The sequence below is a fragment of the Leucoraja erinacea genome, chromosome 16, assembly GCF_028641065.1.
Source record: "Leucoraja erinacea ecotype New England chromosome 16, Leri_hhj_1, whole genome shotgun sequence".
Lineage (NCBI taxonomy): Eukaryota > Metazoa > Chordata > Chondrichthyes > Rajiformes > Rajidae > Leucoraja > Leucoraja erinaceus.
Window position 1 is genome coordinate 6,884,861 of NC_073392.1, and position 27,640 is coordinate 6,912,500.

The window sequence follows — 27,640 nt, forward strand, 5'->3', positions numbered from 1 at the left end:
TGATTTGGCCTCCACTGCCCTCTGTGGCAGGGAATTCCACTAATTCACACCTCTCTGGGTGAAAAAGTTTTTTCTCACCTCAGTCTTAAATGACCTCCCCTTTATTCTAAGACTGTGGCCCCAGGTTCTGTACTCGCCCAACATTGGGAACATTTTTCCTGCATCTAGCCTGTCCAGTCCTTTTATAATTTTATATGTTTATATAAGATGTCCCCTCATCCTTCTAATCTCCAGTGAATACAAGCCTGGTCTTTCCAATCTTTCCTCATATGACAGTCCCGCCATACCAGGGATCAATCTCGTGAACCTACGCTGCACTGCCTCAATCACAAGGATGCCCTTCCTCAAATTAGGAGACCAAAACTGTACACAAAACTCCAGATGTGGTCTCACCAGAGCCCTATACAACTGCAGAAGAACCTCTCTATTCCTATACTGAAATCCTCTAATTTCATATAATGAAACAATATCAACAAATGTATTCAACTACCAACTCCAGATGTTGAGTCATGTATTCTCACTTTTAAAAGTGTTCCGTCACATCTGTCCACTGATTTGAAAGCTTAGGGATTAAATTAATACAGCATGGAAACAGGCCATTCAGCCCTCCGAGTCCATGCCGACCATCGATCACGCATTCACATCAGTTCCAATGTTATCCCACCTTCTTATCCTAGTCACTCCTGGCAATTCACAGAAGCCAATAAACGGGCAAAGCCGCACGTCTTTGGGATGTGTGAGGAACCGGAGCACCCGGATGAAGCCCACGTGGTCACTGGGAGAACGTACAAACTCCGTACAGACAGCGCCCGTGGTTAGGATCGACCACGGGTCCTTGGTGTTTTGAGGCAGCCACTCTACCGCTGCGCCACTGTGACACGTGACGACTACAAATGATTGCAATTCCTGTTATTGCAACCACTGCCGTTTATAAAATTCATAAGGAACTCAGCCATACGGACGTGATTTTCCCCTTCATTCTTGGCCAGTAAAACCATATTGGAGATGAATGGAAATAAAGACGGGGAACATTGCTACAATATGCGGCCAACTTGTATACGTTTATGTTTAGAGATACAGCGCGGAAACAGGCCCTTCGGCCCTCCTAGTCCGCACCCACCAGCGATCCCCGCACATTAACACTATCATACACCCACTAGGGACAATTGTTACATTTACCAAGCCAATTAACCTACAAACCTGTACGTCTTTGGAGTGTGGGAGGAAACCGAAGATCTCGGGAAAAAATGACACAGTCACGGGGAAAACGTACAAACTCCGTACAGACAGCACCCGTAGTTGGGATCGAACCTGGGTCTCTGGCGGTGTGAGGCAGCAACTCTACCACTGTGGCACCGTGCCTGCCTGGATCAATAGGCAAGCATGTGAGGTGAATTCAGACTGCAATAGATCAAAGTTCCCCTCTATGTTTAAGTTAGAGATACAGCATGGCAGAACTTTGATATTGGAATGGTCAGTTTGAAGTTGTATTAATGCAGAAGCCTAATGGCAAAGTTCATGAGACTAAGCAAGCTGAATTTCCCTGTGCTGTAGGCTGGAGCAATATTAAATTCAGTGTTGTAAATTCACAAGCCCTCTGGCCCACTGAATCCACACCGACCATCGATCACCCGTTCACACTAGTTCTACATTACCCCACTTCCTCATCTACTCCTTACAGGCTTGGGGCAATTTCAATTCCTTCCTGCACTATATTTAAGAAGGAACTGCAGATGCTGGAAAATCGAAGGTACACAAAAAAGCTGGAGAAACTCAGCGGGTGCAGCAGCATCTATGGAGCAAAGGAAATAGGCAACGTTTCGGGCAGAAACTTTGCCTATTTTTTTCGCTCCATAGATGCTGCTGCACCCGCTGAGTTTCACCAGCTTTTTTGTGTACCTTCCTGCCCTATAGTTTAGTTTAGTTTAGTTCATACAGCGTAGTCTAGGAAACAGGCCCTTCGGCCCACCAAGCCTGCGCCGACCAGCGATTCACGCGCACTAACACCATCCTACACACAGCAAGGACAATTTACAATTTGACTGAAGCCAATTGACCTACAAACCTGTGCATCTTTGGAGTGTGGGAGGAAACCGGAGCACCCGGAGAAAACCCACGCAGTTCACGGGCAGAACATACAAGCTGCGTCCAGACAGCACCCGTAGTCGGGATCGAACCCGGGTCTCTGGCGCTGTAAGGCAGTAGCTCTACTAATGTGCCACCGTGCAGCCACTTGTGTAAGGCTTGTATAAGCATTTTTAGTACTTACTCCAAATGAGAAAAGTTCATTGTCGATTATGGGGGTCAAATTATGAGCCTCGACATAAAACTTGAAACAGGACAGCACAGGGTCAGGCCCTTTGGCCCACAATGTAGATGGGGCATGTTGGTCGGCGTGGGCAAGTTGGGCCTGACTCCACGCTGTATGACCCTGGGATACAGTAAGCAAAGAGGCCATGGAGGACATCCTTTATTCACCACCCATGAAGGCGTGTAAATAATATTAACGGCAATGTACCGTGAAGTCGGAATGAACATTTTTAGAATGGAGTAAAGAGATCTCATTAGTAAGAACGGCTTCAAGCTGGAAAGGGCGCAGAGAAGATTTACGAGGATGTTGCCAGGACTCGAGGGCCCGAGTTACAGGGAGAGGTTGAGCAGGCTAGGACTTTATTCCCTGGAGCACAGGAGGATGAGGGTGATCTTATAGAGGTGTACAAAATGATGAGAGGATATAGATCAGGTAGAAGCACAAAGTATTTTCCCCAGAGTAAGGGAATCGTGAAACAGAGGACATAGGTTTAAGTTGAGGGGGTGAGGAAAGATTTATTATGAACCTGAGGGATGATTTTTTTTTTACACAAAGGTTGGTGGATACGAGCTGCCAGCGGAGGTAATTGAGGTAGAGACTATAGCAACGTTTAAGAAACAGTTGGACAGATACATGGATAAGATAGGTTTAGAGGTCTGAAGATCTCGACCCGAAACGTCACCTATTCCTTCGCTCCTTAGATGCTGCCTCACCCGCTGAGTTTCTCCAGCATTTTTGTCTACCTTCGATTTTTCCACCATCTGAAGTTATTTCTTAAACAGACAGGTTTAGAGGGATATGGGCCAAATGCAGGCAGGTGGGACTAGTGTAGGTGGGGCATGCTGGTCGGCGTGAGCAAGTTGGGCCGAAGAGCCTGTGTCTACACTATATGACTCTAGGGAACAGTGAGCAAGGTAGCCATGGAGGACATCCTTTATTTACAACCCATCTAAATAATATTAATTGGTAATGAACCGTGAGGTTGGAATGAATCAGCCCATGAACATTTTTGAGAAAGAGTAAACATCGCACTGGTAATGACTGCTGCTTGATATTTAGTGCACTGACATCCTCAAACATCCCACAGTGCCAAGATGCATCTCACATATGAATTCATTCCTTATATTACACAAACTACTCATTTGGAAATTCATATATTCCAATGTGATGAGGCCGTGTTCTGCTACATGGCCAACCCGTCACTCATGAGTTAGGACATCATCGCTCAACATACCTGCTCTCCATGTAACTACTGATGGGAAACCATGTTTGTTTGGTCAAATAGCAATGCACTGGTTCATCACTGCACGGTGGCGCAGCGGTAGAGTCGCTGCCTTACAACGCTCGCAGCGCCCGACACCCAGGTTCCATCCCGGCTACGGGCGCTGTCTGTATGGAATTTGTACGTGACCTGTGTGGGTTTTCTCCGAGATCTCTGGTTTCCTCCCACGCTCCAAAGACGTACTGGTTTGTAGATTCATTGGCTCGGTATAAATATAAAAATTGGCCCTTGTGGGTGCAGGATAATGTTAAAGTGCAGGGGTCACGGGTCGGCGCGGACCTGGTGGGTCGAAGGGCCTGCTTACGCGCTATATAACCATATAACAATTACAGCACGGAAACAGGCCATCTCGGCCCTACAAGTCCGCGCCGAGATGGCCTGTCTTCTAAGGTCATAAGTGACTCCTATCACTTATGACCTTATGACTCCTTATATCTCTGAACTAAACTAATAATGAACTAATCTAAAAGCCGGAAGAGAGAGGTGATAGTTTCAGAGTAAGGGTGGAAGCTGAAGATAATGCTCAACTTGCAGTTAAGGGCCTGTCCCACTTGGCGATGTTTTTGGTGACTGCCGACGTCATTGACTGCCGTACCAGGGTCGGCAAAAGATTTTGAACATTTCAAAATCCAGCGGCGACAAAAACAATGTTGCGACACTTGAGGAGACACCGCGCGTCAATACATCGTCACGCCGCGACTTTTTCAGTGGCCTGATACGTCTTTAGTGTCACCAAGTGGAACAGGCCCTTTAGTGTTAAGTGTGTGTGTGTGGAAGATACATCATTGCAAAACATTTACCTTCATATGTCCCAACTTCTAGAAGAGAGCCTCCTTCCTCGAGGTCAAAGAACTCCTTTACCGTGAGAAAGTTGTAGTCAATGCCGGCAATCTCACCGTCGCGAGGAGATCTCGTCGTGCCTTGAAGGGAAAGAACACAAGGATATGATTTCCAGCAGAAATTTTGTCATGTTATTTTTTTGGCAAAATCTCCCCGTTTATTACGTTTGCCATTTCTTTGCCGGCTTGCATTGGGATCTCACAGCAGAATAGCTCGGAAGATTCACGATCAATGTCTACGGGCGGCACGGTGGCGCAGCGGTAGAGTTGCTGCCTCACAGCGCCAGAGACCCGACTACGTGCAGGTTTGCAGGTTAATTGGCTTGGTGCAAACGTAAATTGTCCCTAGTGTGTGTAGGATGGTGTTAGTATGCGGGGAACGCTGGTCGGCCAGCAGGCTGTTTCTGCGCTGTATCTCCACACTAAATTAAACTAAACATGTTTGAGAAAATGACAAACTCAAGTAAACTATATACAAGTACGCCATCCAACATAGCTGGGGACTTTGGTGATCCCCTTCCAATGTTAGACCAAAGTAACTGCAGATGCCGGAATCTTGAGCAAATCGCACAAAGTGCTGGAGGAACTCGCCGGGTCAGGCGGCATATCTGGAGGAAATGGATAGGCAACGTTTTGGAACGGGGCGTTTCTGAAGAAGGGTCCCAACCTGAAAAGTCTAACGCAGGGTCGCGACCTGAAACATCACCTCCAGAGACGCTGCCTGACCTGCTGAGTTACTCCTGCACTGTGCGTCTTTTTTTGTAAACCAGCATTTGCGGGTGGCACGGTGGTGCAGTGGTAGAGTTGCTGACTTACAGCGCCAGTGACCCGGGTTTTTGAACCTGTCTACTGGTGCTGTCTGGATGGAATTTGTACGTTCTCCCCGTGACCTGCGTGGGTTTTCTCCAAGATCTTCGGTTTCCTCCCACACTCCAAAAGACGTGCAGGTTTGTAGGTTAGGAGGCAGGAGAATGGGGTTAGGAGGGAGAGATAGATCAGCCATGATTGAATGGCGGAGTAGACTTGATCGGCCAAATGACCTAATTCCGCTCCTATCACTTATGACCTTATGACTCCAAAGGCGTACAGGTTTGTAGGTTAAAATGGCTTTGGTGAAAAAAAAGTAAATGGCCCCTAGTGTGTAGGATAGTATTAATGTACGATAGTATTCAGGGGCGGAAAACCCGTGGGGGCATGGGGACACACGTCCCCTCCATGTTTTGAGAGGTGGGGGACATCCCCCCTCCCCCCCCAGTTTTTGTAACCTGGATTTTAAAATCCGGTGATCGAGGGCGCCGAGGAGAGAGGCGTTGGTCAGCAGGCAATGGGGGCGGGACATGATTCAATGCAATGATTGGAGGGAGGAGGGGGAGGAGTGGGGGGAGGGGAGGGGGGTGGGACTGAGGATGGAGCGCGGTAATTGGAGGAGGGAGATGTGGCACAGACCTGCGCTTCATCCGCAGCCAGGATCGATCCCGGCCGGGTCTCCGGCGCTGTCCCGTCCCCTCCCAAGTACACCGCCCCCTCCCTGCAGGTGGCCAGAGAGGTCGGCAGCAAAGATCCTCCGCTGTAGGATCTTTGGTCGGCAGTCAGACGGGCCAGCTCAGAGAAACAGCGCTAAACCCAGCTAACTCTGCCTGTCCCGCCAGGTGAGCCTACAGCCTTCCTGGACCAGCGGGAAATATGGCCAGCGTGGAGACGTGCGCTGGTGTCCCGTCAGTCCAGGCAGGGCAGTAGTTAACCCGGTGAGACAGGCAGAGTTGAGCTGCATTTAGCGCTGGATTGAGCCTCCGAAGCCTCGCGCGCGTGTGTGTGAGTGTGTGCAAAAATTGTGTCCCCTGCCCCCTCCATGTTTTGATAGCAAGTTCCGCTCTTGGTAGTATTAGTGTAAGGGGTGATCACTGGTTGGTATGGACTTGGTGTGCCGAAGGGCCTGTTTCCATGCTGTATCTCTAAAGTCTAAAGTTCCTTGTATCCACTGAAACATAGCCTATCCATTTCCCTCCACAGATGCTGCCTGACCTACTGAGTGACTCCAACACTGAGTGTTTTTCCCAAGACTCCAGTATCTGCAGTCTTTTGGTCAACGGTAACATTACTGCCAAATTAAACTGGCCCTGATTCCTTTTTATATTACTGCATTAAACTAAGCCACAGCACACTAATCTAAAACTTCTTTTTCATGCTTTCCACATTAAAGACAGCTAGGCTGCAATCACCACCTAATTACTCTCATATACTCATTAGTAACGTACACCTCTGCAGTTCACACAATGCTTTTTTGCTCACTCGTCAAGAAAATCTTGTTGAAATAACTATCCTTGGAGTTTTCTGTTCTGGTTCTTCAGTCTGGTTAGAGGGTTTTTTTAAGACAACATTTTCACCCTCAGTTCAGTTTTGTTTATTGTCACATGTACCGAGGTACAGTGAAAAGCTTGTGTTGCGTGCTATCCAGTCAGCGGAAAGACAATACATGATTACAATCGAGCCATTTACAGTGTATAGATACATGATAAGCGAATAACGTTTAGTGCAAGGTAAAGCCAGCAAAGTCCGATCAATGATAGTCCGAGGGTCATCAAAGTGGTAGATAGTAGTTCAGGACCGCTCTCTGGTTGTGGTAGGATGGTTCAGTTGCCTGATAACAGCTGGGCACACCTGCTGATCTCAGATCAGTTTAGTTTAGAGAAACAGCATGGAAGCAGGCCCACCGAGTCTGTACCGACCAGCGATCCCCGCACATGAAGAAATAATTGACACTTATACCAAGCCAATTTACCTACAGACAGCACCCAGGTCTTTGGTGCTGCAAGCACTGTAAGGCAGCAACTCTATCGCTGTGCCACCGTGCTGCCCATTGCTGGATAGCACACAACAAAAGCTTTCTTCACTGTACCTCGGTACACATGATGGCAAACTAAACTGAAACTGAACGTTCCTCAATACAATACAATCACAAACGACTTTATCCCGGGGAACAATCGTTTAATCTCGGAACAGTGCTGAATTAGATGGAGGATTCTGAAACCGTGCAATGAAAAATCAGCTGCCAGCAAATGAAAGCTCCCAAAAATCCCCACACTTAATAAAACACCAGGTTGGCAACCTGAGACCAGCAGTGATCAGACTCCATGATCTCTCCAGCAATTCCAATTGCAATATGATCCCCCATAACTGGCCACTTCTGCATGTTGGCTTTTTATTCCAAAGTTCCACTTTTCAGCTTAACGCAGATATTATATAATTTACACAGACATTATAGAATTAACTGATTATTACATATCTGAAGGGTCTCGACCCGAAACGTCACCCATTCCTTCTCTCCTGAGATGCTGCCTGTCCCACTGAGTTACTCCAGCTTTTTGTGTCTATCTATATTCTTTATTTTAAATATTATAAAATATATAATTATTATTATTAAAGGTAATAATAATAATAATAATAATACATTTTATTTATGGGCGCCTTTCAAGAGTCTCAAGGACACCTTACAAAGATTTAGCAGGTAGAGGAAAAACATGTAAGGGGATTGAAATAAATAGTAGAGACATGACTAGTACACAAAGTAAATACAGAATTCAATACAAAACACAGTATGAGGCAACTAATGCACAGATGAAAAGGGACGGAACGTGGGGCTAAGGATAGGCAGAGGTGAAGAGATGGGTCTTGAGGCGGGACTGGAAGACACCATCGCTGGAGTAACTCAGCGGGACAGGCAGCATCTCTGGAGAGAAGGAATCGGTGACGTTTTGGGTTGAGACCCTTCTTCTGATTAATTAATATAGATATTTTATGGATTTGGGAAAAATTATTATGTTACTATATATGTTCTAATATTATTATATTATCTAATGAACTGATGAATACAAATATCTGTATTAAGTATTATAATTATATACTTATTCAATATTTAATATGGATATTATATAACATTGACAGTGTGTGATTAGTTGGAATGACACAGTGGTGCAGCAGTAGAGTTGCTGCCTTACAGCGCCAGACACCTGGGTTTGATCCCGACTATGGATTCTGTCTGTGCAGAGTTTGCATGTTCTCCCTGTGGCCGTGTGGGCTTTCTCTGGGTGTCCCGGTTTCCTCCCACACTCCAAAGATGAGTCGGGACTGCATCCTAGCTTATGGAAGGACCGTTCGGTCATCTGATAAACAGAGGGGAAGAAGTTGTTCCAGAGGGGAATATATACGTGCAGAATATAGTTCATAAGGTCAGAGGTGACAGGAGCAGAATTAGGCCACTCGGCCCATCAAGTCTACTCCGCCATTCAATCATGGCTGATCTACCTCTCCCTCCCAACCCATTCTCCTGCCTTCTCCCCACAACCCTCGACACCTGTACTAATCAAGAATCTTTCTATCTCTTCCTTAAAAATATCCACTGACTTGGCCTCCACAGCCTTCTGTGGCAATGAATTCCACAGATTCACCACCCTCTGATGGGGTCAAGGAACGAGCGTTCACGTCGCGGCCCTGTTTCCACCAATATTTCCACCACCGCCACCACGCACAAGAAGCACAAGATGCAACAAGACAGGCACCATTGTGTGCAGGTGCCGAGATGTGTGGTCAGCTCTGGCTGAACAACTTCTAATCTTGTGTGTGAACTCGATAAGATGCAGACCACCCTCTGACTAAAGAAATTCCTCCTCATGTCCTTCTGAAAGGAACGTCCTTTTATTCTGAGGCTGTGACCTTTGGTCGTAGACTCTCCCACTAGTGGAAACATCCTCTCCACATCCACTCTATCCAGGCCTTTCACTATTCGTTACATTTCAATGAGGTCTCCCTCATCTTTCTCAACTAGCCTCAGCCTTGTAGCGCACCAGTTCCCATCGACCATGTCAATGGAGTGGAGGTGAATCGGACAGTACCCTAGCTTATAGATGGACCATTCACAAGTCTGGCAGGTGGCGTTTAATGTAGTTTTTATATATCTGTGGATTCTACAATGGCTCATGCATGGATTTTTCCATTCTGTGACCTCAGGTGTCGAATGAGATTTTTATTATTATTACAATAGCACTGTAATAATGTGGCTGGCAGACAGAGACACCATTCGGTAAGTTTCAATGAGGTGCCCCCTCATCCTTCTAAGCTCTAGTACAGGGGTGTCAAACTACCAGCACGCGGGCCGGATGCGGCCCGTGAAGGGGTACACTCCGGATGATTTGGGGGGGGGAGGGGGGGGAAGGGAATATTCACAACCATTTATTATGTGTCTGTACGACAGCTGCTCACTCTCTCGCGCGGCTGTCTCTCCCACCACTGTCTGTGCCGCCTGCTGCGCCACCAGGGGGCGCTCCCGTCCTCCGCATCGATGGTCCCGTGGTTTCCAAGGAGACGATGGCGCCCTTGGCAACAGGCAAGATGGCGGCTCTTGACCACGGGCTGGCTGACTGACGTCCGTGCGTGCACAACTGATCCGGCCCTCATGAAGTCGCATTTTCCCCAATCCGGCCCGTGACCTAAAATGAGTTTGACATTCCTGCTCTAGGATAACTATAATAATCCTTGCACTGCATAAATTAATGTAATTGTAGCTCAGTACACGTGGCAATAAAGTACCATCTAAACCCATAATATGGCCCTGTCCCACGGTACGAGTTCATTCAAGAGCTCTCCCGAGTTTAAAAAGAATTCAAACTCGTGGTAAGCACGGAGAATGAACGTAGCGGGTACGTCGGAGCTCGGGGACGTCTCTTAGCGGCTCGTAACGCTAACGGCAGGTACTCGGGAAAAGACTCGCTAACGGCAGGTAAGCAAGGGAAGACTCGTGTCGATTTTTCAACATGTTGAAAATTGTCCACGAGAGCCCCGAGTACCGACGAGTGGCCATTACCATAAATCTCCGAGTTAGAATCAGGGAAAACTCGGGAGAGCTCTTGGAATGAACTCATACCGTGGGACAGGGATTGAAGTTACAAAGTAAAGCTAAAACAATCATATAGGATTGACACCTTGCAAGGATGTCCTGAACAGTAAAATTCAAATATGAGAGACCAGTTTAATTATTTTATCAAATCGAACAATTAAAATTCAAATGTACAGCAGCCTACGTATCCACAGACTCCATGACCAGAGGGTTTGGTGATTTTGTGACATTTGCATGCTGCTCGATATTATCCCACCTTCTCATCCACTGGATGTGGGAGGAAACCGGAGCACCCGGAGGAAACCCACGTGGTCACAGGGAGAACACACACCTCCAGATTCAGGGACAGTTTCTTCCCAGCTGTTATCAGGCAACTGAACCACCCTACCATAACCAGAGAGCAGTCCTGAACTACTATATACCTCATTGGAGACCCTCGGACTATCTTTCATCGGACTTTACTGGCTTTAAGTTGCACTAAATGTCATTCACGTTATTCCCTCTATCACTACACTGTGGACGGCTCGATTGTAATCATGTATTGTCTTTCTGCTGACTGGATAGCACGGGGCAAAAGTTTTTCACTGCACCTCGATTCACGTAACAATAAACTAAACCAAACTAAACAAAAAAAAAAGAACGTGCATACTCCACTCAGGCAGCACCCGAGGTCAGGATCGAACCAGGGACTACTGGCCGCCCTGTATTGTCAAGCAAATCACGTCAGCCCGTGCATTACAATATTGTGTTTTGTTATGAATTATTCTGCCACTCTTCCACTTTAAACTAAAACCTATTACATGAACGAGCGTCATGTGTCGAAGTGAATTTAACCAAAGTGAAAATCCTTAATTACGTTGGAATGGTGCATAATGCTATTGAGGCTGCAATTCCATTTTGTGGTTATGATTAAATTAGACAAATATTTCTCCCTGGAAGTAATCCAAAGCTTCAAATCCTTCATTCAGGTTGCAAATCTCAACCTCTCGTCCTTGTATAACAGGGCCAAAGCACCGTGCAAAGTGCATCCTGATTGAAATGCACGGCTATGTCTCAATTACAGCCGTTTTGGGTTGTCATAGGTCCAACTAAGACCTCAACGGTGGAACAGGCGGAGGAGGATGGCTGACCTTAGTGGAGCGTCACAACGGCTGGGAAGGCGGATGAAGGCTGCAGCAGAAAAGGGTCTCCGGTCGTCTTGGACTCCATGCCACTGGATCCTGACCCAGATCTGTCAAGGACCGTGGGGTGGCTGTCTGTGCACCAGTCTCCCCACGTTAAACAAAGTCACGCACAGGCGTCCTCCATGTAGGGAATGGCACCCTGGTGACACCCATGGTCAGCCATAACCGAAGAGGGCCTAAGAGATTGACATCATGGCTGAAGAAGGGTCACCTATTATTTTCCTCCAGAGATTCTGCCTGACCCGCTGAGTTACTCCAGCTTTTTTGTGTCTACGGTGGCTTGCAAAAGTTTTCATACCCCTTGAACTTTTCCACATTTTGACACATTACAACCACAAATGTAAATGTATTTTATTGGGATTTTATGTGATAGACCAACACAAAGTGGTGCATAATTGTGAAGTGGAAGGAAAATGATACATGGTTTTCAAATTTTTTTACAAATAAAAAACTGAAAAGTGTGGCGTGCAAACGTATTCAGCCCCCCCGAGTCAATACTTTGTAGAACCACCTTTCTCTGCAATTACAGCTGCAAGACTTTTGGGGTGTGTCTCTACCAGCTTTGCACATCTAGAGACTGAAGTTTTTGCCCATTCTTCTTTGCAAAATAGCTCAAGCTCAGTCAGATTGGATGGAGAGCGTCTGTGAACAGCAATTTTCAAGTCTTGCCAGAGATTCTCAATTGGATTTAGGTCTGGACTTTGACTGGGCCATTCTAACACATGAATATGCTTTGATCTAAACCATTCCATTGTAGCTCTGGCTGTATGTTTAGGGTTGTTGTCCTGCTGGAAGGTGAACCTCCGCCCCAGTCTCAAGTCTTTTGCAGACTCTAATAGGTTTTCTTCCAAGATTGCCCTGTATTTGGCTCCATCCATCTTCCCATCAACTCTGACCAGCTTCCCTGTCCCTGCTGAAGGAAAGCATCCCCACAGCATGATGCTACCACCACCATGTTTCACAGTGGGGATGGTGTGTTCAGGGTGATGTGCAGTGTTAGTTTTCCACCACACATAGCGTTTTGCATTTAGGCCAAAAACTACAATTTTGGTCTCATCTGACCAGAGCACCTGCCTCCACATGTTTGCTGTGTCCCCCACATGGCTTGTGGCAAACTGCAAACGGGACTTCTTATGGCTTTTTTCTCAACAATGGCTTTCTTCTTGCCCCTCTTCCATAAAGGCCCGATTTGTGGAGTGCACGACTAATAGTTGTTCTGTGGACAGATTCTCCCACCTGAGCTGTGGATCTCTGTAGCTCCTCCAGAGTTACCATGGCTGCTTCTCTGATCAATGCTCTCCTTGCTCGGCCTGTCAGTTTAGGTGGATGGCCATGTCTTGGTAGGTTTGCAGTTGTGCCATACTCTTTCCATTTTCAGATGATGGATTGAACAGTGCTCCGTGAGATGTTCAAAGCTTGGGATATTTTTTTATAACCTAACCCTGCTTTAAACTTCTCCACAACTTTATCCCTGACCTGTCTGGTGTGTTCCTTGGGCTTCATGATGCTGTTTGTTCACTAATGTTCTCTAACAAACCTCTGAGGCCTTCACAGAACAGCTGTATTTATACTGAGATTAGATTACACACAAGTGGACTCTATTTACTAATTAGGTGACTTCTGAAGGCAATTGGTTGCACTGGATTTTATTTAGGGGTATCAGAGTAAAGGGGGCTGAATACTTTTGCACGCCACACTTTTCAGTTTTTTATTTGTAAAAAAATTTGAAAACCATGTATCATTTTCCTTCCACTTCACAATTATGCGCCATTTTGTGTTGGTCTATAACATAAAATCCCAATAAAATACATTTAAGTTTGTGGTTGTAACGTGACAAAATGTGGAAAAGTTCAAGGGGAATGAATACTTTTGCAAGCCACTGTATCTGTGGCTGTATCACAACTTACATCTAGACAACAGTTTCGGGCGGCACGGTGGCGCAGCGGTGGAGTTGCTTCCTCGCAGCGCCAAAGACCCGGGTTTCATCCTCACTACGGGCGCTGGCTGTACAGAGTTTGCACGTTCTTCCCGTGACCTTGTGGGTTTTCTCCGGGTGCACCGGTTTCCTCCCACACTACAAAGAAGTGCAGGTTTGCAGGTTAATTGGCTTCGGTAAAAATATTGTAAATCCCTAGCGTGTAGGATAGCGTTATTGTACAGGGTTGTCGCTGGTTGGCCTGGACTCGATGGGCCAAAGGGCCTGTTTCCCCCCCCCACTGTATCTCTGAAGGTTAAAGTAAAGTCTAGAGACTCAAATGGAATGGGCACTCAGAGGCTCACAAGAACAGAAATTATGTGTCTTTGAATTTGGATTCTTTCAAGATTATATTTAAATGAAATTTAAAATCTGCCAATAGTGTTAAAGTTTCAATATTCCTGTGTTCTCCTCTTATTAGGGCAAAATATTTGCCAGCTGTGAATATGTTCTCTATACGTCTTGTGAAGGCAAGACAATAACCATTAGAATTGAAGGCTAAATGGTTTTCTGTATAGAGTGCATTTGATGGTGACTAATTGTTCGTTTTGTGCTTATGTCGGGCCTAACTCAAGCTGAAGGTCTCTGGCAGCTTATTTTTAAGAAATACAGTAAACATGACTGGGCGCAGCGGTAGAGTTGCTGCCTCACAGCGCCAGAGACCCGGGTTCGATCCTGGCTACGGGTGCTGTCTGTACGGAGTTTGTACGTTCTCCCCTGCGCGGGTTTTCTCCGGGTGCTCCGGTTTCCTCCCACGCTCCAAAGACGCGCAGGTTTGCAGGTTAATTGGCTTCGGTGTTATTGTAAATTGCACCCAAAGTGTATGTAGGATAGCGTTAATGCGCGGGGATCGCTGGTCGGCGCGGACTCGGTGGGCCGAAGGTTTCCGCGCTGCATCACCAAACAAAACTAAACTAAAGAGGCGTTCGTGTTTTAGCTTGGCCTCCAACCTCTCGTTCGTGTGCTCTGGAGCCTCGGCGTTGCTCCCTTCTCTCCATGACTCTCTGACACGAGCAGAACTGGGGTCAAAGCCAACATCTGCTGAAACAAGATCGCTGAGGCAATAACTATCTGCACAATACTAATGGAGATCACCCCTTAACGTGCCAGCTAAATCATGTACAATTTAAGGAGAAGTCGAAATGCATATTTAAATTCCGTGTCTTTGAAAAGCAGAATTAAATGCTCAATCTTGTACAGACAAATCCATGCATAACGCTTGCCCTCAATCTAGCAGAGCCACAGGTCTATGGTGTGGGCGGCCATTTAAATATCTACCGCGTGCAATTATATTAAATTTAAGCAGTATAGCTCCTGGCGGCACGGTGGCGTAGTGTGTAGAGACACTGCCTCACTGCGCCAGAGACCCGGGATCAATCCCCACCTCGGGCGCTGTCTGCACAGAGTTTGCACGTTCTTCTTTCCTCCCACTTCCCAAAGACGTGCTGGTCTTGTGTAGATTAATTGTAGCCACTGTAAATGACCTCTGGTGAGTAGAATCAGAGAGTCAGAGTCATCCAGAATAGGCTGGGTCTCTATTCCGTGGAGCGTAGGAGGATGATGGGAGATGTGTACAAAATCATTAGGGGAATAGATCGGGTAGATACACAGAGTCCTCTACCCAGAGTAGGGAAGTCCAGGACAAGGGGTCACAGCTTAAGGATAAGGGGGAAATCCTTTAAAACCGAGATGAGAAGAACTTTTTTTCACACAGAGAGTGGTGAATCTCTGGAACTCTCTGCCGCAGAGGGTAGTTGAGGCAGTTCATTGGCTATATTTAAGAGGGAGTTAGATGTGGCCCTTGTGGCTAAGGGGATCAGGGGGTATGGAGAGAAGGCAGGTACGGGATACTGAGTTGGATGATCAGCCATGATCATATTGAATGGCGGTGCAGGCTCGAAGGGCCGAATGGCCTACTCCTGCACCTAATTTCTATGTTTCTATGTTTCTATGATATACCTCAGTGCACGTGACAATAAACTAAACTGATGTGAGAGTAATGGAACTGCAGACCGTAGATAGACACAAAATGCTGGAGTAACTCAGCGGGACAGGCAGCATCTATGGAGAGAAGGAACGGTGTGACGTTTCAAGTCGAGATCCTGCTTCAGACATTTGCTGGGGTGGATATACTGCGGGTGACCTCAACGCTGAGTGGGTCGCCTCCTGGAGGGAGATACAGGGAGGAACAGCAGCGGAATAGCAGCATCTTCACAAAGGCGTAGGCAGCCTCTTTGGTAGAATCAAGTGAAGTGTTTCTCTGAAGAACAGTTTAAACTTTATACGATTTGGGGCTGTGCGGGAATCGGACCTAATAATGCACCGTGGGCATTTGCAACCCAGAATTAATACAATTCGCCTTCAAACTTGACAAGAACCTTCTCACGGAGTGGCATTCCACCCACAGCTCCAACTTTGGAGATGGCGGCTTTTTATTTTAAGGATTTCTACTGTTTTTTAAGGGACTGTTGATGGGGGCTAATGGGATGTGGCGTGTGGAGGTGATGCCAACTCTCTGTCTGAGGAACTTTGGAATGAAGCAGAAAATCATGGCTGTTGGGCAGGCAGTGCTTGCCATAGTTAACAGTGTGTTGTGTTTGGCCCGTATCCCTCTAAACCTTCCCTTTCCATGCACCACGCACTATCACTAAACTACAGCGGTCAATGTTCTCCTGTGACAACCCTCTCAAACATCCTCCACCAACAGACTCAGCAGTGACCTAACGCTAACTTCACTCCCGTCATCCCAGGCTGCTTCTTTCACACGCGGGCGGCCCAGACCGTCACACAAACCAACCTCCCTTCCATCGACTCCATCTACACCTCACGCTGCCTCGGCAAGGCCAGCAGCATCATCAAGGGCCAGTCGCACCCTGGCCACTCCCTCTTCTTCCCTCTCCCATCGGGCAAGAGGTGCGGAGGTGTGAAAATGCACACACCCAGATTCAAGGGCAGTTCCTTCCCAGCTGTTATCAGGCAACTGCACCATCCAGTAGTCACCAACTAGAGAGTTGGTGTTGGCCTCCCATCTACCTCATTGGAGACCCTCGGACTATCTTTAATTGGACTTTACCTTGCACTCATCGTTATTCCCTTCATCCTGTATCTGTACACTATGGACGGCTCCATTGTGATCATGTGTAGTCTTTCCACTGACTGGATAGCGCGCGACAAAAAAAGCTTTCCGATATGATATTGCCATAGAGGGAGTGCAGAGAAGGTTCACCAGACTGATTCCTGGGATGTCAGGACTGTCTTATGAAGAAAGACTGGATAGACTTGATTATACTCTCTAGAATTTAGGAGATTGAGAGGGGATCTTATAGAAACTTACAAAATTCTTAAGGGGTTGGACAGGCTAGATGCAGGAAGATTGTTCCCGATGTTAGGGAAGTCCAGGACAAGGGGTCACAGCTTAAGGATAAGGGGGAAATCCTTTAAAACCGAGATGAGAAGAACTTTTTTCACACAGGGAGTGGTGAATCTCAGGAACTCTCTGCCGCAGAGGGTAGTTGAGGCCAGTTCATTGGCTATATTTAAGAGGGAGTTAGATGTGGCCCCTGTGGCTAAGGGGATCAGGGGGTATGGGAGAGAAGGCAGGTACGGGATACTGAGTTGGATGATCAGCCATGATCATATTGAATGGCGGTGCAGGCTCGAAGGGCCGAATGGCCTACTCCTGCACCTAATTTCTATGTTTCTATGTTTCTATGATATACCTCAGTACACGTGACAATAAACTAAACTGATGTGAGAGTAATGGAACTGCAGACCGTAGATAGACACAAAATGCTGGAGTAACTCAGCGGGACAGGCAGCATCTATGGAGAGAAGGAACGGGTGACGTTTCAGGTCGAGACCCTGCTTCAGACATTTGCTGGGGTGGATATACTGCGGGTGACCTCAACGCTGAGTGGGTCGCCTCCTGGAGGGAGATACAGGGAGGAACAGCAGGGGAATAGCAGCATCTTCACAAAGGCGTAGGCAGCCCCTTTGGTAGAATCAAGTGAAGTGTTTCTCTGAAGAACAGTTTAAACTTTATACGATTTGGGGCTGTGCGGGAATCGGACCTAATAATGCACCGTGGGCATTTGCAACCCAGAATTAATACAATTCGCCTTCAAACTTGACAAGAACCTTCTCACGGAGTGGCATTCCACCCACAGCTCCAACTTTGGAGATGGCGGCTTTTTATTTTAATTGGATTTCTACTGTTGATGGGGGCTAATGGGATTGAGGTGAGACTTTCTGTCTGATGAATTTTTAACAATGCCTGTGGCGTGGGCAGCAGTGGCTCCATGCCAATATCATATCTTTACATCAAGGAACTTTGGAGATGAAGCAGAAAATCATCTAATGGGTTGGAGATGGCCTTTGACAGTGCTTTAGTTAAAGGTGTTGCACTGAAGTTTGAGACTGCTACCCTGGGCATGAAAAGTGCCATGTTACGCTCTCTGGCAACTGAACCTTCCTACCACAACTAGAGAGCAGTCCTGAACTACTATCTGCCTCTTTGGAGACCCTCGGACTATCTTTGATCTGACTGGCTTTACCTTGCACTGAACGTTATTCCCTTATCATGTATTTGTATCAATTGCAATCATGTTTTGTCTTTCCGCTGGCTGGTTAGCACGCAGGATAGCGGAGTCAGGGGATATGGGGAGAAGGCAGGAACGGGGTACTGATTGGGGATGATCAGCCATGATCACATTGAATGGCGGTGTTGGCTCGAAGGGCCGAATGGCCTCTACTCCTGCACCTACTGTCTATTGTTTATATTGTCTATTGCAACAAAAAGCCTTTCACTGTAGCTCGATACACGTGACAATAAATGAATCTGAATCTGTGGGGTTAAGGTTTGCTCTTGTTTGACACAAAGTGCTGGAGCTACTCAGCAGGTCAGGCAGCATCTCTGGAGAGAAGGAACAGGTGCGTCTTCGGGTCTTAACCTTTCTTCAAGTTGATAATGGGGAGGATGGATGGGGGGGAGGGGGGGGAGGACCTGGAGGTAAGAAAAGGTCAGGGCCAGGAACAGATTTGCCCTTGGTAGCATGACACCAGCACTGAAATACAAGATGCATGAAAATGAAAGGTTCATTACCAAATGCACACCAGTCAGCTGTCAAGAGAATCCCCACTATAACGTAAAACACTCATTTCATAAAGCCTTTGATTTCTATCTTTAAAATATTGTGACTTAAAAGCTGAAGCAGCGGAAACAAAGACATATTAGTGCATTCTGGTGTCTGCATTAGACAGCAGAATATACAACATTTGCAGGAAGAGTTTACATTTTGGATTATTAATGATCATTTTGATCTGATATATTGTGCAGCTTGGATGTTTTACTGTGTTGAAGGTACGATCATTTAGTTTAGTTTAGTTGCAGACACAGTGTGGAAACAGGCCCTTTGGCCCACCGAGGCCAAGTCGACCATCAGCTATCTATACACCAGGTCTATCCGACACACACTCGGGACAATTTACAGAAGCCAATTAACTTTCAAGCCTGCACGTCTTTGGAATGTGGGAGGAAACCGGAGCACCCGGAGAAAACCCACGTGGTCACAGGGAGAACGTACAAACTCCATACAGACAGCACCCGTAGTCAGGATCAAACCCTACAGTCTCATCTAATTGTAGTTCAGAATAGTCTCGACAGCCTGAATGGCCTCTTTTTGTTTCCAAGTCTCTTGTTCCCAAGTTCCAAATAAACCACAACACTAAACTGCTTGTCCGTTAATTAGTGGCACGGTGGTGCAACGGTAGAGTTGCTGCCTTGCAACGCCAGAGACCCTGGTTCGATCCTGACTACGGGCACTGTCTGTACGGAGTTCGTAAGTTCTCCCAGTGACTGCGTGGGTGCTCCAGTTTCCTCCTGCTTTCCAAAGTCGTACAGGTTAATTGGCTTCTGTAAAACTATCCATGGAGTTTTGGATGGAACTAGTGTTTGGGGCAATCACTGGTCGGCATGGACCCGTTGGGCCAGTTAACATGGTGTATCTCTAACCTAAACTACACTAGCCTAAATGCCCCTTCTCTTTACAACATTAATCCGCGGGCAGGTGGGACTAGGGTCATCCTGGTCGGCATGGGCAAGTGGGCCGAATGGCCTGTTTCTGTGCTGTCTGATTCTACAATGACCTACCAGCCAGTATAATGGATGAAGATATTACCCTTAGAAGCAGATATTGTGGTGAGGTCACTGCCTCGGTTCCTAGATTGAAGATCCAACCACACAACAGTGAACGTGACGGGAACAGCAATGTTTCGGAGAACAAACATCCTTCCTCATGTGTCCAAAATTGAATGAGATCATGAAAATTCCTGTCATGCACGACGTGAGTCCTCAACTCTCACTGCATCACTGGGCATCAGAACAGGTTCACCAGACTGCCAGGAACCCGGGCCAAGGCTGAAGATGCTGTGTCTGAGCTATCGCAAATTTCAAAATGCAAGCATCTTATCTTAATTTTGAATATTAAAAGATTGCACCTTCATTTCATTGCAGAAAGGGCAATGGGGTTCTGATATGCACCTGAGCTGCGTAAGAATGAAAGTGTGAGGTGAGGATAAAAGAGGTGCAGAAAGTTCATAGGCTCTCGGAGCAGAATTAGGCCATTCGGCCCATCAAGTCTACTCCGCCATTCAATCATGGCTGATCTATCTCTCCCTCTCAACCCCATTCTCCAGCCTTCACCCCATAACCCCCGACACCTAATCGAGGATCTGTCAATCTCCGTGTGAAAAATATCCACTGACTCGGCCTCCACAACCATCTGTGGCAAAGAATTCCACAGATTCAACACCCTCTGACTAAAGAAATTCCTCATCATCTCCTTCCTAAAGGTACATCCTTTTATTCTGAGGCTGTGACCTAGACTCTCCCACTAATGGAAATCCTCTCCACATCCACTCTATCCAGGCCTTTCACTATTGGGTAAGTTTCAATGAGATCCCCCTTCATTCTTCTAAACTCCAGCGAGTACAGGCCCAGTGCAGACTAACACTCATCATGGGTTAACCACATGCAGGTGATGGTGGACATTAATGGAAAGTATAAAAACTCCTCAAGTTGAAGGTTAATAGACTATGGTTGTAAATTAGAGTTACAAGTTGTCCATTAGGAGGCACTATCACAACTTTTAAGAAAGAAAATGGGTCAGGTACATGGATAGGACAGGTTTAGAGAGATATGGGCCCAACGTGAGCAGGTGGGTCTAGTGTAGATGGAGCATGTCATCTACAAACAGGTCGGTGTGGATAAGTTGGGCCTAAGGGCCTGTTTCCACGCTGTATGGCTCCATTAGATGGTTCTCATACAACAGACACAATTCCTATAACATCTCTCTCTCAACCTCTTCCATGAAGATCTGTTGCAATAAGCAAAATGTTTTTGTGTTCAGCGTAAGAATGCCTTTCCAGATGATCAATATTTGTGATTCTGTCCCCTATCAATGGGTAACAACTGTCACAGCTAACAAGGGACTGCCATACTAGTCTATAGACGTCTTAAGAAATACAGTGCGGAAACAGGTCCTTCGGCCCACCGAGTCCACGCCGACCAGTGATCCCCATACACTAGCACTATCATAAGGTCCTAAGTGATAGGAGAAGAATTAGGCCATTCGGCCCATCTAGTCTACGCTGACATTTAATCATGGTGGATCTATCTCTCCCTCCTCGCCCCATTCTCCTGCCTTCTCCCCATAACCCCTGACCCCCGTACTAATCAACATATCCGGGTCTCTAACGTAGCACTAACTCGTTCTCTACCCTGCACATGAGGGACAATTTACAGAAGCCAATTAACTGACAAACCTGCACGCCTTTGTAATGTGGGAGGAAACCGAAGCGCCCGGAGAAGGCCCACGCTGTCACGGGGAGAACGTACAAGCTCCGTACTGACAGCGCCCGCTAGTCAGCATCGAACCCGGGTCTCTGGCGCTGTGAGGCAGCGACTCTGCCGCTGCGCCATCGTGCCTCCCCTATGTTACAGCGCAATCCGCAGGACCGTAGGGCATTTACACTGCAACACATTCCAGAGCTCAGAGACCACTGAGATGCAAGTCCACAAAATGTCACATAGGCAGCCAACTGGGAAATGGCCACACACCAGTGATGCTCAGCCCACTAACACTGTGATAAATAGACCCCTGGCAGTCGACAGCTTACCAGTGGTGACCATCCACATTATTGTAGCCATTGCCAGTGTGCCGTCAGTGACACCAAGGAATATAAACCTATTGATTAGCCATCAGCATCATCAACGACCGGTCTCACCCCGGTCACTCCCTCTTCTCCCCTCTCCCATCAGGCAAGAGGTACAGAAGTGAAGAGGCACATCTCCAGATTCAGGGACAGCTTCTTCCCGGCTGTTATCAGGCAACTGAACCATCCTCTCCACAACTAAAGAGCGGTCCATATCTCCCATCTACCTCATTGGAGGCTTTCGAACATTCTTTGAGCGGACTTGACTGCCCTTTATCTTGCATGAAACGTTATTCCCTTTATCCTGTATCTGTAAACTGTGGACAGCTCGATTGTAATCATGTATTATCATCACTGGCTGGACAGCACTCAATAGTTCTAGCCGTGGGCGCGGTGTGGACTTCAAGAGTTCCGACCGCCGGCCTGCGGCCTATAAAACATCGTGAAGCCCCGGTCTCCAGTAGGAAGCGGCCGATTCGGAACCTCCAAGCCGCAGAGTGTCCGCCCGTCCCGACGTCGGAGTTTCGAGCATCCCGACGAGAGGGCCTGTACATCGGGCCGTCTGTAGCGGCGACTGTGGATGGTTCGTGGCCCCAACCACGGGTGAACAAAGGAGGAGGACTGACTGAACTTTATTGCCTTCCACCACAGTGAAGAATGGTGATACCACTGTGGTGGATGTTCATGTTGTATTCTATTGTGTATTGTGCTGGTTTATGGCTGCATGGTAAATCAAATCCCACTGTATCTTAATTGGTGCATGTGGCAATAAATATGAACTTGAACTTGATAAAACAACTTTTCACTGTACCTCGGAACATGTGACAAGAAACTAAACTAAACATCGTTGATATGATGGGAATCTTGGAAGAACAGGGGTCAGCTTTCACTAACGGTGTTTAAATTTAAAGAGCGCTAAATTAAATTGCTAATCCATGTCAACCCACTTCCACTTTGAATTGAGGATAAGAAATTAGTTACCTGGACCTACCTGAACCTACCTGGACCTACCTGGACCAACCTGGACCTACCTGGACCTACCTGGACCTATCTGATCTCCCGGTTGCTAAACACTTTCATTCCCCTTCCCATTCCCACACTGGCATTTCTGTCCGAGGATTCCCCCATTGGCAGAGTGAGGCTAAACGCAAATTGGAGGAACAGCACCTCATATTTCACTTGGGCAGCTTACAGCCCAGTGGTATGAATATTGATTTCTCTAACTCCAAGTAACCCCGGCAATCCCTCTTTCTCTCTATCCCTCCCCACCCAAGTCGCACAAGCTTCTCGTTCTCACCCAGCAAGCAGCTAACAATGGAGCAGCTGGGCTTGTGCACTCTGGAGTTTAGAAGGATGAGAGGGTATCTCATTGAAACATATAAGATTGTTAAGGGCTTGGACACGCTAGAGGCAGGAAACATGTTCCCGATGTTGGGGGAGTCCAGAACCAGGGGCCACAGTTTAAGAATAAGGAGTAAGCCATTTAGAACGGAGACGAGGAAACACTTTTTCTCACAGAGAGTGGTGAGTCTGTAGAATTCTCTGCCTCAGAGGGCAGTGGAGGCCGGTTCTCTAGATGCTTTCAAGAGAGAGCTAGATAGGGCTCTTAAAAATAGCGGAATCAGGGGATATGGGGAGAAGGTAGGAACGGGGTACTGATTGGGGATGATCAGCCATGATCACATTGAATGGCGGTGCTGGCTCGAAGGGCCGAATGGCCTACTCCTGCACCTATTGTCTATTGTCTAATGGCCCTTTTCCTTTATCATCGCTACTGTTTTGCATGTCCTTCATTCATTTGGTCTATATCTCTACATCATCGTCTATATCTCTCCTTTCCTTTCCCCCTGACTCTCAGTCTTAACCCGAAACGTCACCCATTCCCTCTCTCCAGAGATGCTGCCTGTCCTGCTGAGTTACTCCAGCTTTTTGTGTCGATCTTCAATGTCACAATCTAAGACAGACACAAATTTAGAAATTGAGTTTGGGGTTTTCGGCAGCAGTCGGTGCTTGGTGGAAGCCTCGTCAACTCTGACAGGAGGTAGGACACCTCCTGGGATTAACAAGAGAGATGGCTGTGGGCAGAGCATGTGATTAATAGCAAGTGGCTGACAAGGTTAAAAGCAACAAAATATAGATTGCAAACCTCAAGCCAAGAAACTGTTACCATTTTGCGGGCAATGTTTGCTGGTCATTTTTTTCTTTGAAGATGAAAATATTGAAATATCCTATTTGATAGCACGAGTCATGAAGAGTTAAAAATGAATTAAAATGCTCAACTTGCAAACTGCACCCCGTATTCTTTTTTATAACGTCAGATTACTGATTTTGGGATATTAAATAAAAAATCGAACAAATATTTAAGATGCCGGATTTGTGAAAAAGCTTCTGTGGATTTAAAATGGTTTAATAGAATATTTCACTCAGGTTGTGGCAAGATTTGTGGCACTGACACATCTGTAGTGGCTGAGCAATGATCCTTACTCTGGGTGCTGCCTGTACGGTGTTTGTACCTTCTCCCTGGGACCACGTGGGTATCCTCTGGGTGCTCTGGTTTCCACCCTCCCTCCAAAAGCGTACATATTTGTCGGTTTGTTGGCTCTGGTAAAATCTGTAAATTGCCCCCTAGTGCGTGTAGGACGGAGCTAGTACACGGGGCAATCGCTGGTCGGCGCGGACTCAGCGGGCTGAAGGGCAGGTTAACACACACCACCTCCAAGCTAAACACAACCAAAGATATAAATGAGGAAACAATAGACAATAGGTGCAGGAGTCGGCCATTTGGCCCTTCGAGCCAGCACCGCCATTCAATGTGATCATGGCTGATCATCCACAATCAGTACCCCGTTCCTGCCTTCTCCCCATATCCCCTGACTCCGCTATCTTTAAGAGCCCTATCTAGCTCGCTCTTGAAAGCATCCAGAGAACCTGCCTCCACAGGCAGAGAATTCCACAGACTCACCACTCTTGATGAGAAGAACTTTTTTCACACAGAGAGTGGTGAATCTCTGGAACTCTCTGCCACAGAGGGTAGTTGAGGCCAGTTCATTGGCTATATTTAAGAGGGAGTTAGATGTGGCCCTTGTGGCTAAGGGGATCAGAGTGTTTCCTCGTCTCCGTTCCAAACGACTTACTCCTTATTCTTTAACTGTGGCCCCTGGTTCCGGACTCCCCCAACATCGGGAGCTTGTTTCCTGCCTCTAGTGTGTCCAAGCCCTTAACAATCAAGGAAACAAGGAACTGCAGATGCTGTTCCTTTTTGCAGAGAAAAAAGACTCAAAGTGCTGGAGTAACTCAGGGGGTCAGGCCGCGTCTCTGGAGAACATGAACGGGTGACATTTCAGGTCGGGATACTTCTCCCGACTGCTGGCTTAGACGGAACAGTCTGAAGAAGGGTCCCGACCCAAAACATCACCTATCCAAGCTCTCCAGAGATGCTGCCTGGCCCGCTGAGTTACTCCAGCATTTTTAAGACATATTAATGGGACATATTAATGCGCCTCTTATGAATGCTGTTACTTCAATCCCTTATTAGTGATGTCTGAGATCTTACACATTAGTGTTTTTATTAAATACCGTGCTGGGAGACAAAAGGTTTCAGTTCATTATTGTCACATGTATGGAGGTACAGTGAAAAGCTTTGTTTTACATGCTATCCAAACCGATCAGATAACGCCAGTTCATTTATAGATGCAATCAGTTCAAACTCAAGTACAATAGATAATTTTCTCTTCCGTTAGTTAAGTTTTGACAATACCTAAAGCCCACGTCATATTTAAGTGAATGCAGCGAATTGTGGACGCAGCCCAGACCATCACAACAAAAAAAGCAACCTCTCTTCCATTGACTCTGGTTACACCTCACGTTGCCTCGGCAAGGCCAGCAGCATAATCAAGGATGAATCGCACCTCACTGCCATCAGGCAAATGGTACAGAAGTGTGAAAAGGCACACCTGCAGATTCAGGGGCAGTTTGTTCCCAGCTGTTATCAGGCAACTGCACCACCCTACAACAACCAGACAGCAGTCCTGAGTTACTAACTACCTCATTGGTGACCCTCGGACTATCTTTATTCAGACTTTACCGGCTTTATCTTGCACTAAACGTTATTCCCTTTATCGTGTATCTGTACACTGTGGACGGCTCGATTGTAATCATGCATTGTCTTTCTGCTGACGGGTTGGCACGCAACTAAAACATTTTTTCCCCACCGTACCTCGGTACACGGGACAATAAACTAAACCTGACTGAATATATAAACATCAACTCCGAACAAATTGGCAAGAATCAGAATGCCCAGGGAAACAAAGAGAATGAAAAACGGAGGAAGGAACTGCAGATGCTGGTTTAACCCGAAGATAGACGCAAAAAGCTGGAGCAACTCAGCGGATCAGGCAGCATCTGTGGAGAGAAGGAATTGGTGGCGTTTCGGATCGAGACCCTTCTTCAGGCTGAGAGTCGGGGGGGGGGGAAAGGGAAACGAGAGACATAGACAGTGATAATGAAAATGCTCGCTCTCTGGTAATGAAAGGGTTAAAGGGTTAAACCATGGGAAAAGACTGCAGTTAACGTTATTCCTGATACAGGCATCAAACATGTGAAGACGTAACCGGCTTCGGATTTTAGTCGGCATAAAAAGACCGGAAGGTGCTCCAGCAATGGAAGCAAAACCTGAAAGAAAGGGAGCAACACAATAAGATCTTACCCTCGAGCTCGCTGGTAACACAATGGCCAATGCTATTAAGGCGGGGACGGTTGGCTAAATATTCCTGTAATACTCCAAAGGTTAGAGACGAAACACTAATCATCGAATCAACAGCTGTTTGCTCCCAGCTCCAACATCCATCGTTAGTACTGTCGACAAGCTCTCTCTCGCAAGCACTGCGGACAAATGGGAGTGTCTATGCTGACAACCTGGATCCCTGCAGCCTGTTTGCTATTCAGACGATCGCCTAATGCTGCTTCCAACTTGCCCAGAAAGCTTATGCCTTCTCTCAACATATGTGCTACTATCCACCTCACTGGTGACGCTCCCACCATCTATGATTGGACTTTACTGGCTTAATCTTGCACTAAACGCTACTCACAATGTTCCCTTTATATTAGTTAGATCTAGTTCTCAGGGCTAACAGAATCAAGGGATGTGGGGAGAAAGCAGGAACGGGGTGCTGAATTTGGATGTTTAAGACGGAACTGGTGGAAAAATCGAAGGTAGACAAAAATGCTGGGGAAACTCAGCGGGTGAGGCAGCATCTATGGAGCGAAGGAATAGGTGACGTTTCGGCTCGAGTCTGAAGAAGGGTCTTGACCCGAAACGTCACCCATTCCTTCGCACCATAGATGCTGCCTCATCCGCTGGGTTTCGCCAGCATTTTTGTCTACCTACTGATTTTGGATGATCAGCCATGATTGGCGGTGCTGGCTCGAAGGGCCGAATGGCCTACTCCTTTTTCACGCAGACAGTTCTGAGTGTGTGGAATTCTCTGCCTCAGCGGCCAGTGGAGGCTGGTTCTCTGGATGCTTTCAAGAGAGAGTTAGATAGAGCTCTTAGGGATAGCGGAATTAAGGGATATGGAGGGAAGGCAGGAACGGGGTACTGATTGTGGATGATCAGCCACGATCACATTGAATGGCGGTGCTGGCTCGAAGGGCCGAATGGCCCACTCCTGCAACTATTGTCTATTGTTTCCATGTTTATTATGTGTCTATACACTGTGGACGGCTCGATCGTAATCAAGTATTGTCTTTCCGCTGACTGGTTAGCCCGCAACAAAATGCTTTTCACTGTACCTCAGTACACGTGACAATAAACTCGACTAAACTGAATATATAAACATCAAGTGTGAACAAACGGGAGAGATACAGAAGGCTGAAACCTGAAGTTATACAGTGCAGGTTTACTCCCGTCTCAAAATGGGCCTCTGCACAAAGGCCTTCGCTGCTTTGTA

General features: G+C 46.9%; 1 protein-coding gene across 11 annotated transcripts in view; it reads right to left on the reverse strand.

The window, feature by feature from the left end:
* The window catches only part of magi1b (membrane associated guanylate kinase, WW and PDZ domain containing 1b), a 346,431-nt gene that overhangs the window by 106,907 nt on the left and 211,884 nt on the right, over positions 1-27,640 (reverse strand). For all 11 annotated transcript variants that reach the window (XM_055647620.1, XM_055647626.1, XM_055647618.1 and 8 more), the window contains one exon: positions 4,394-4,513. In XM_055647620.1, the coding sequence (XP_055503595.1) occupies positions 4,394-4,513 (120 nt within the window). The remainder of the gene's footprint in view (positions 1-4,393; positions 4,514-27,640) is intronic.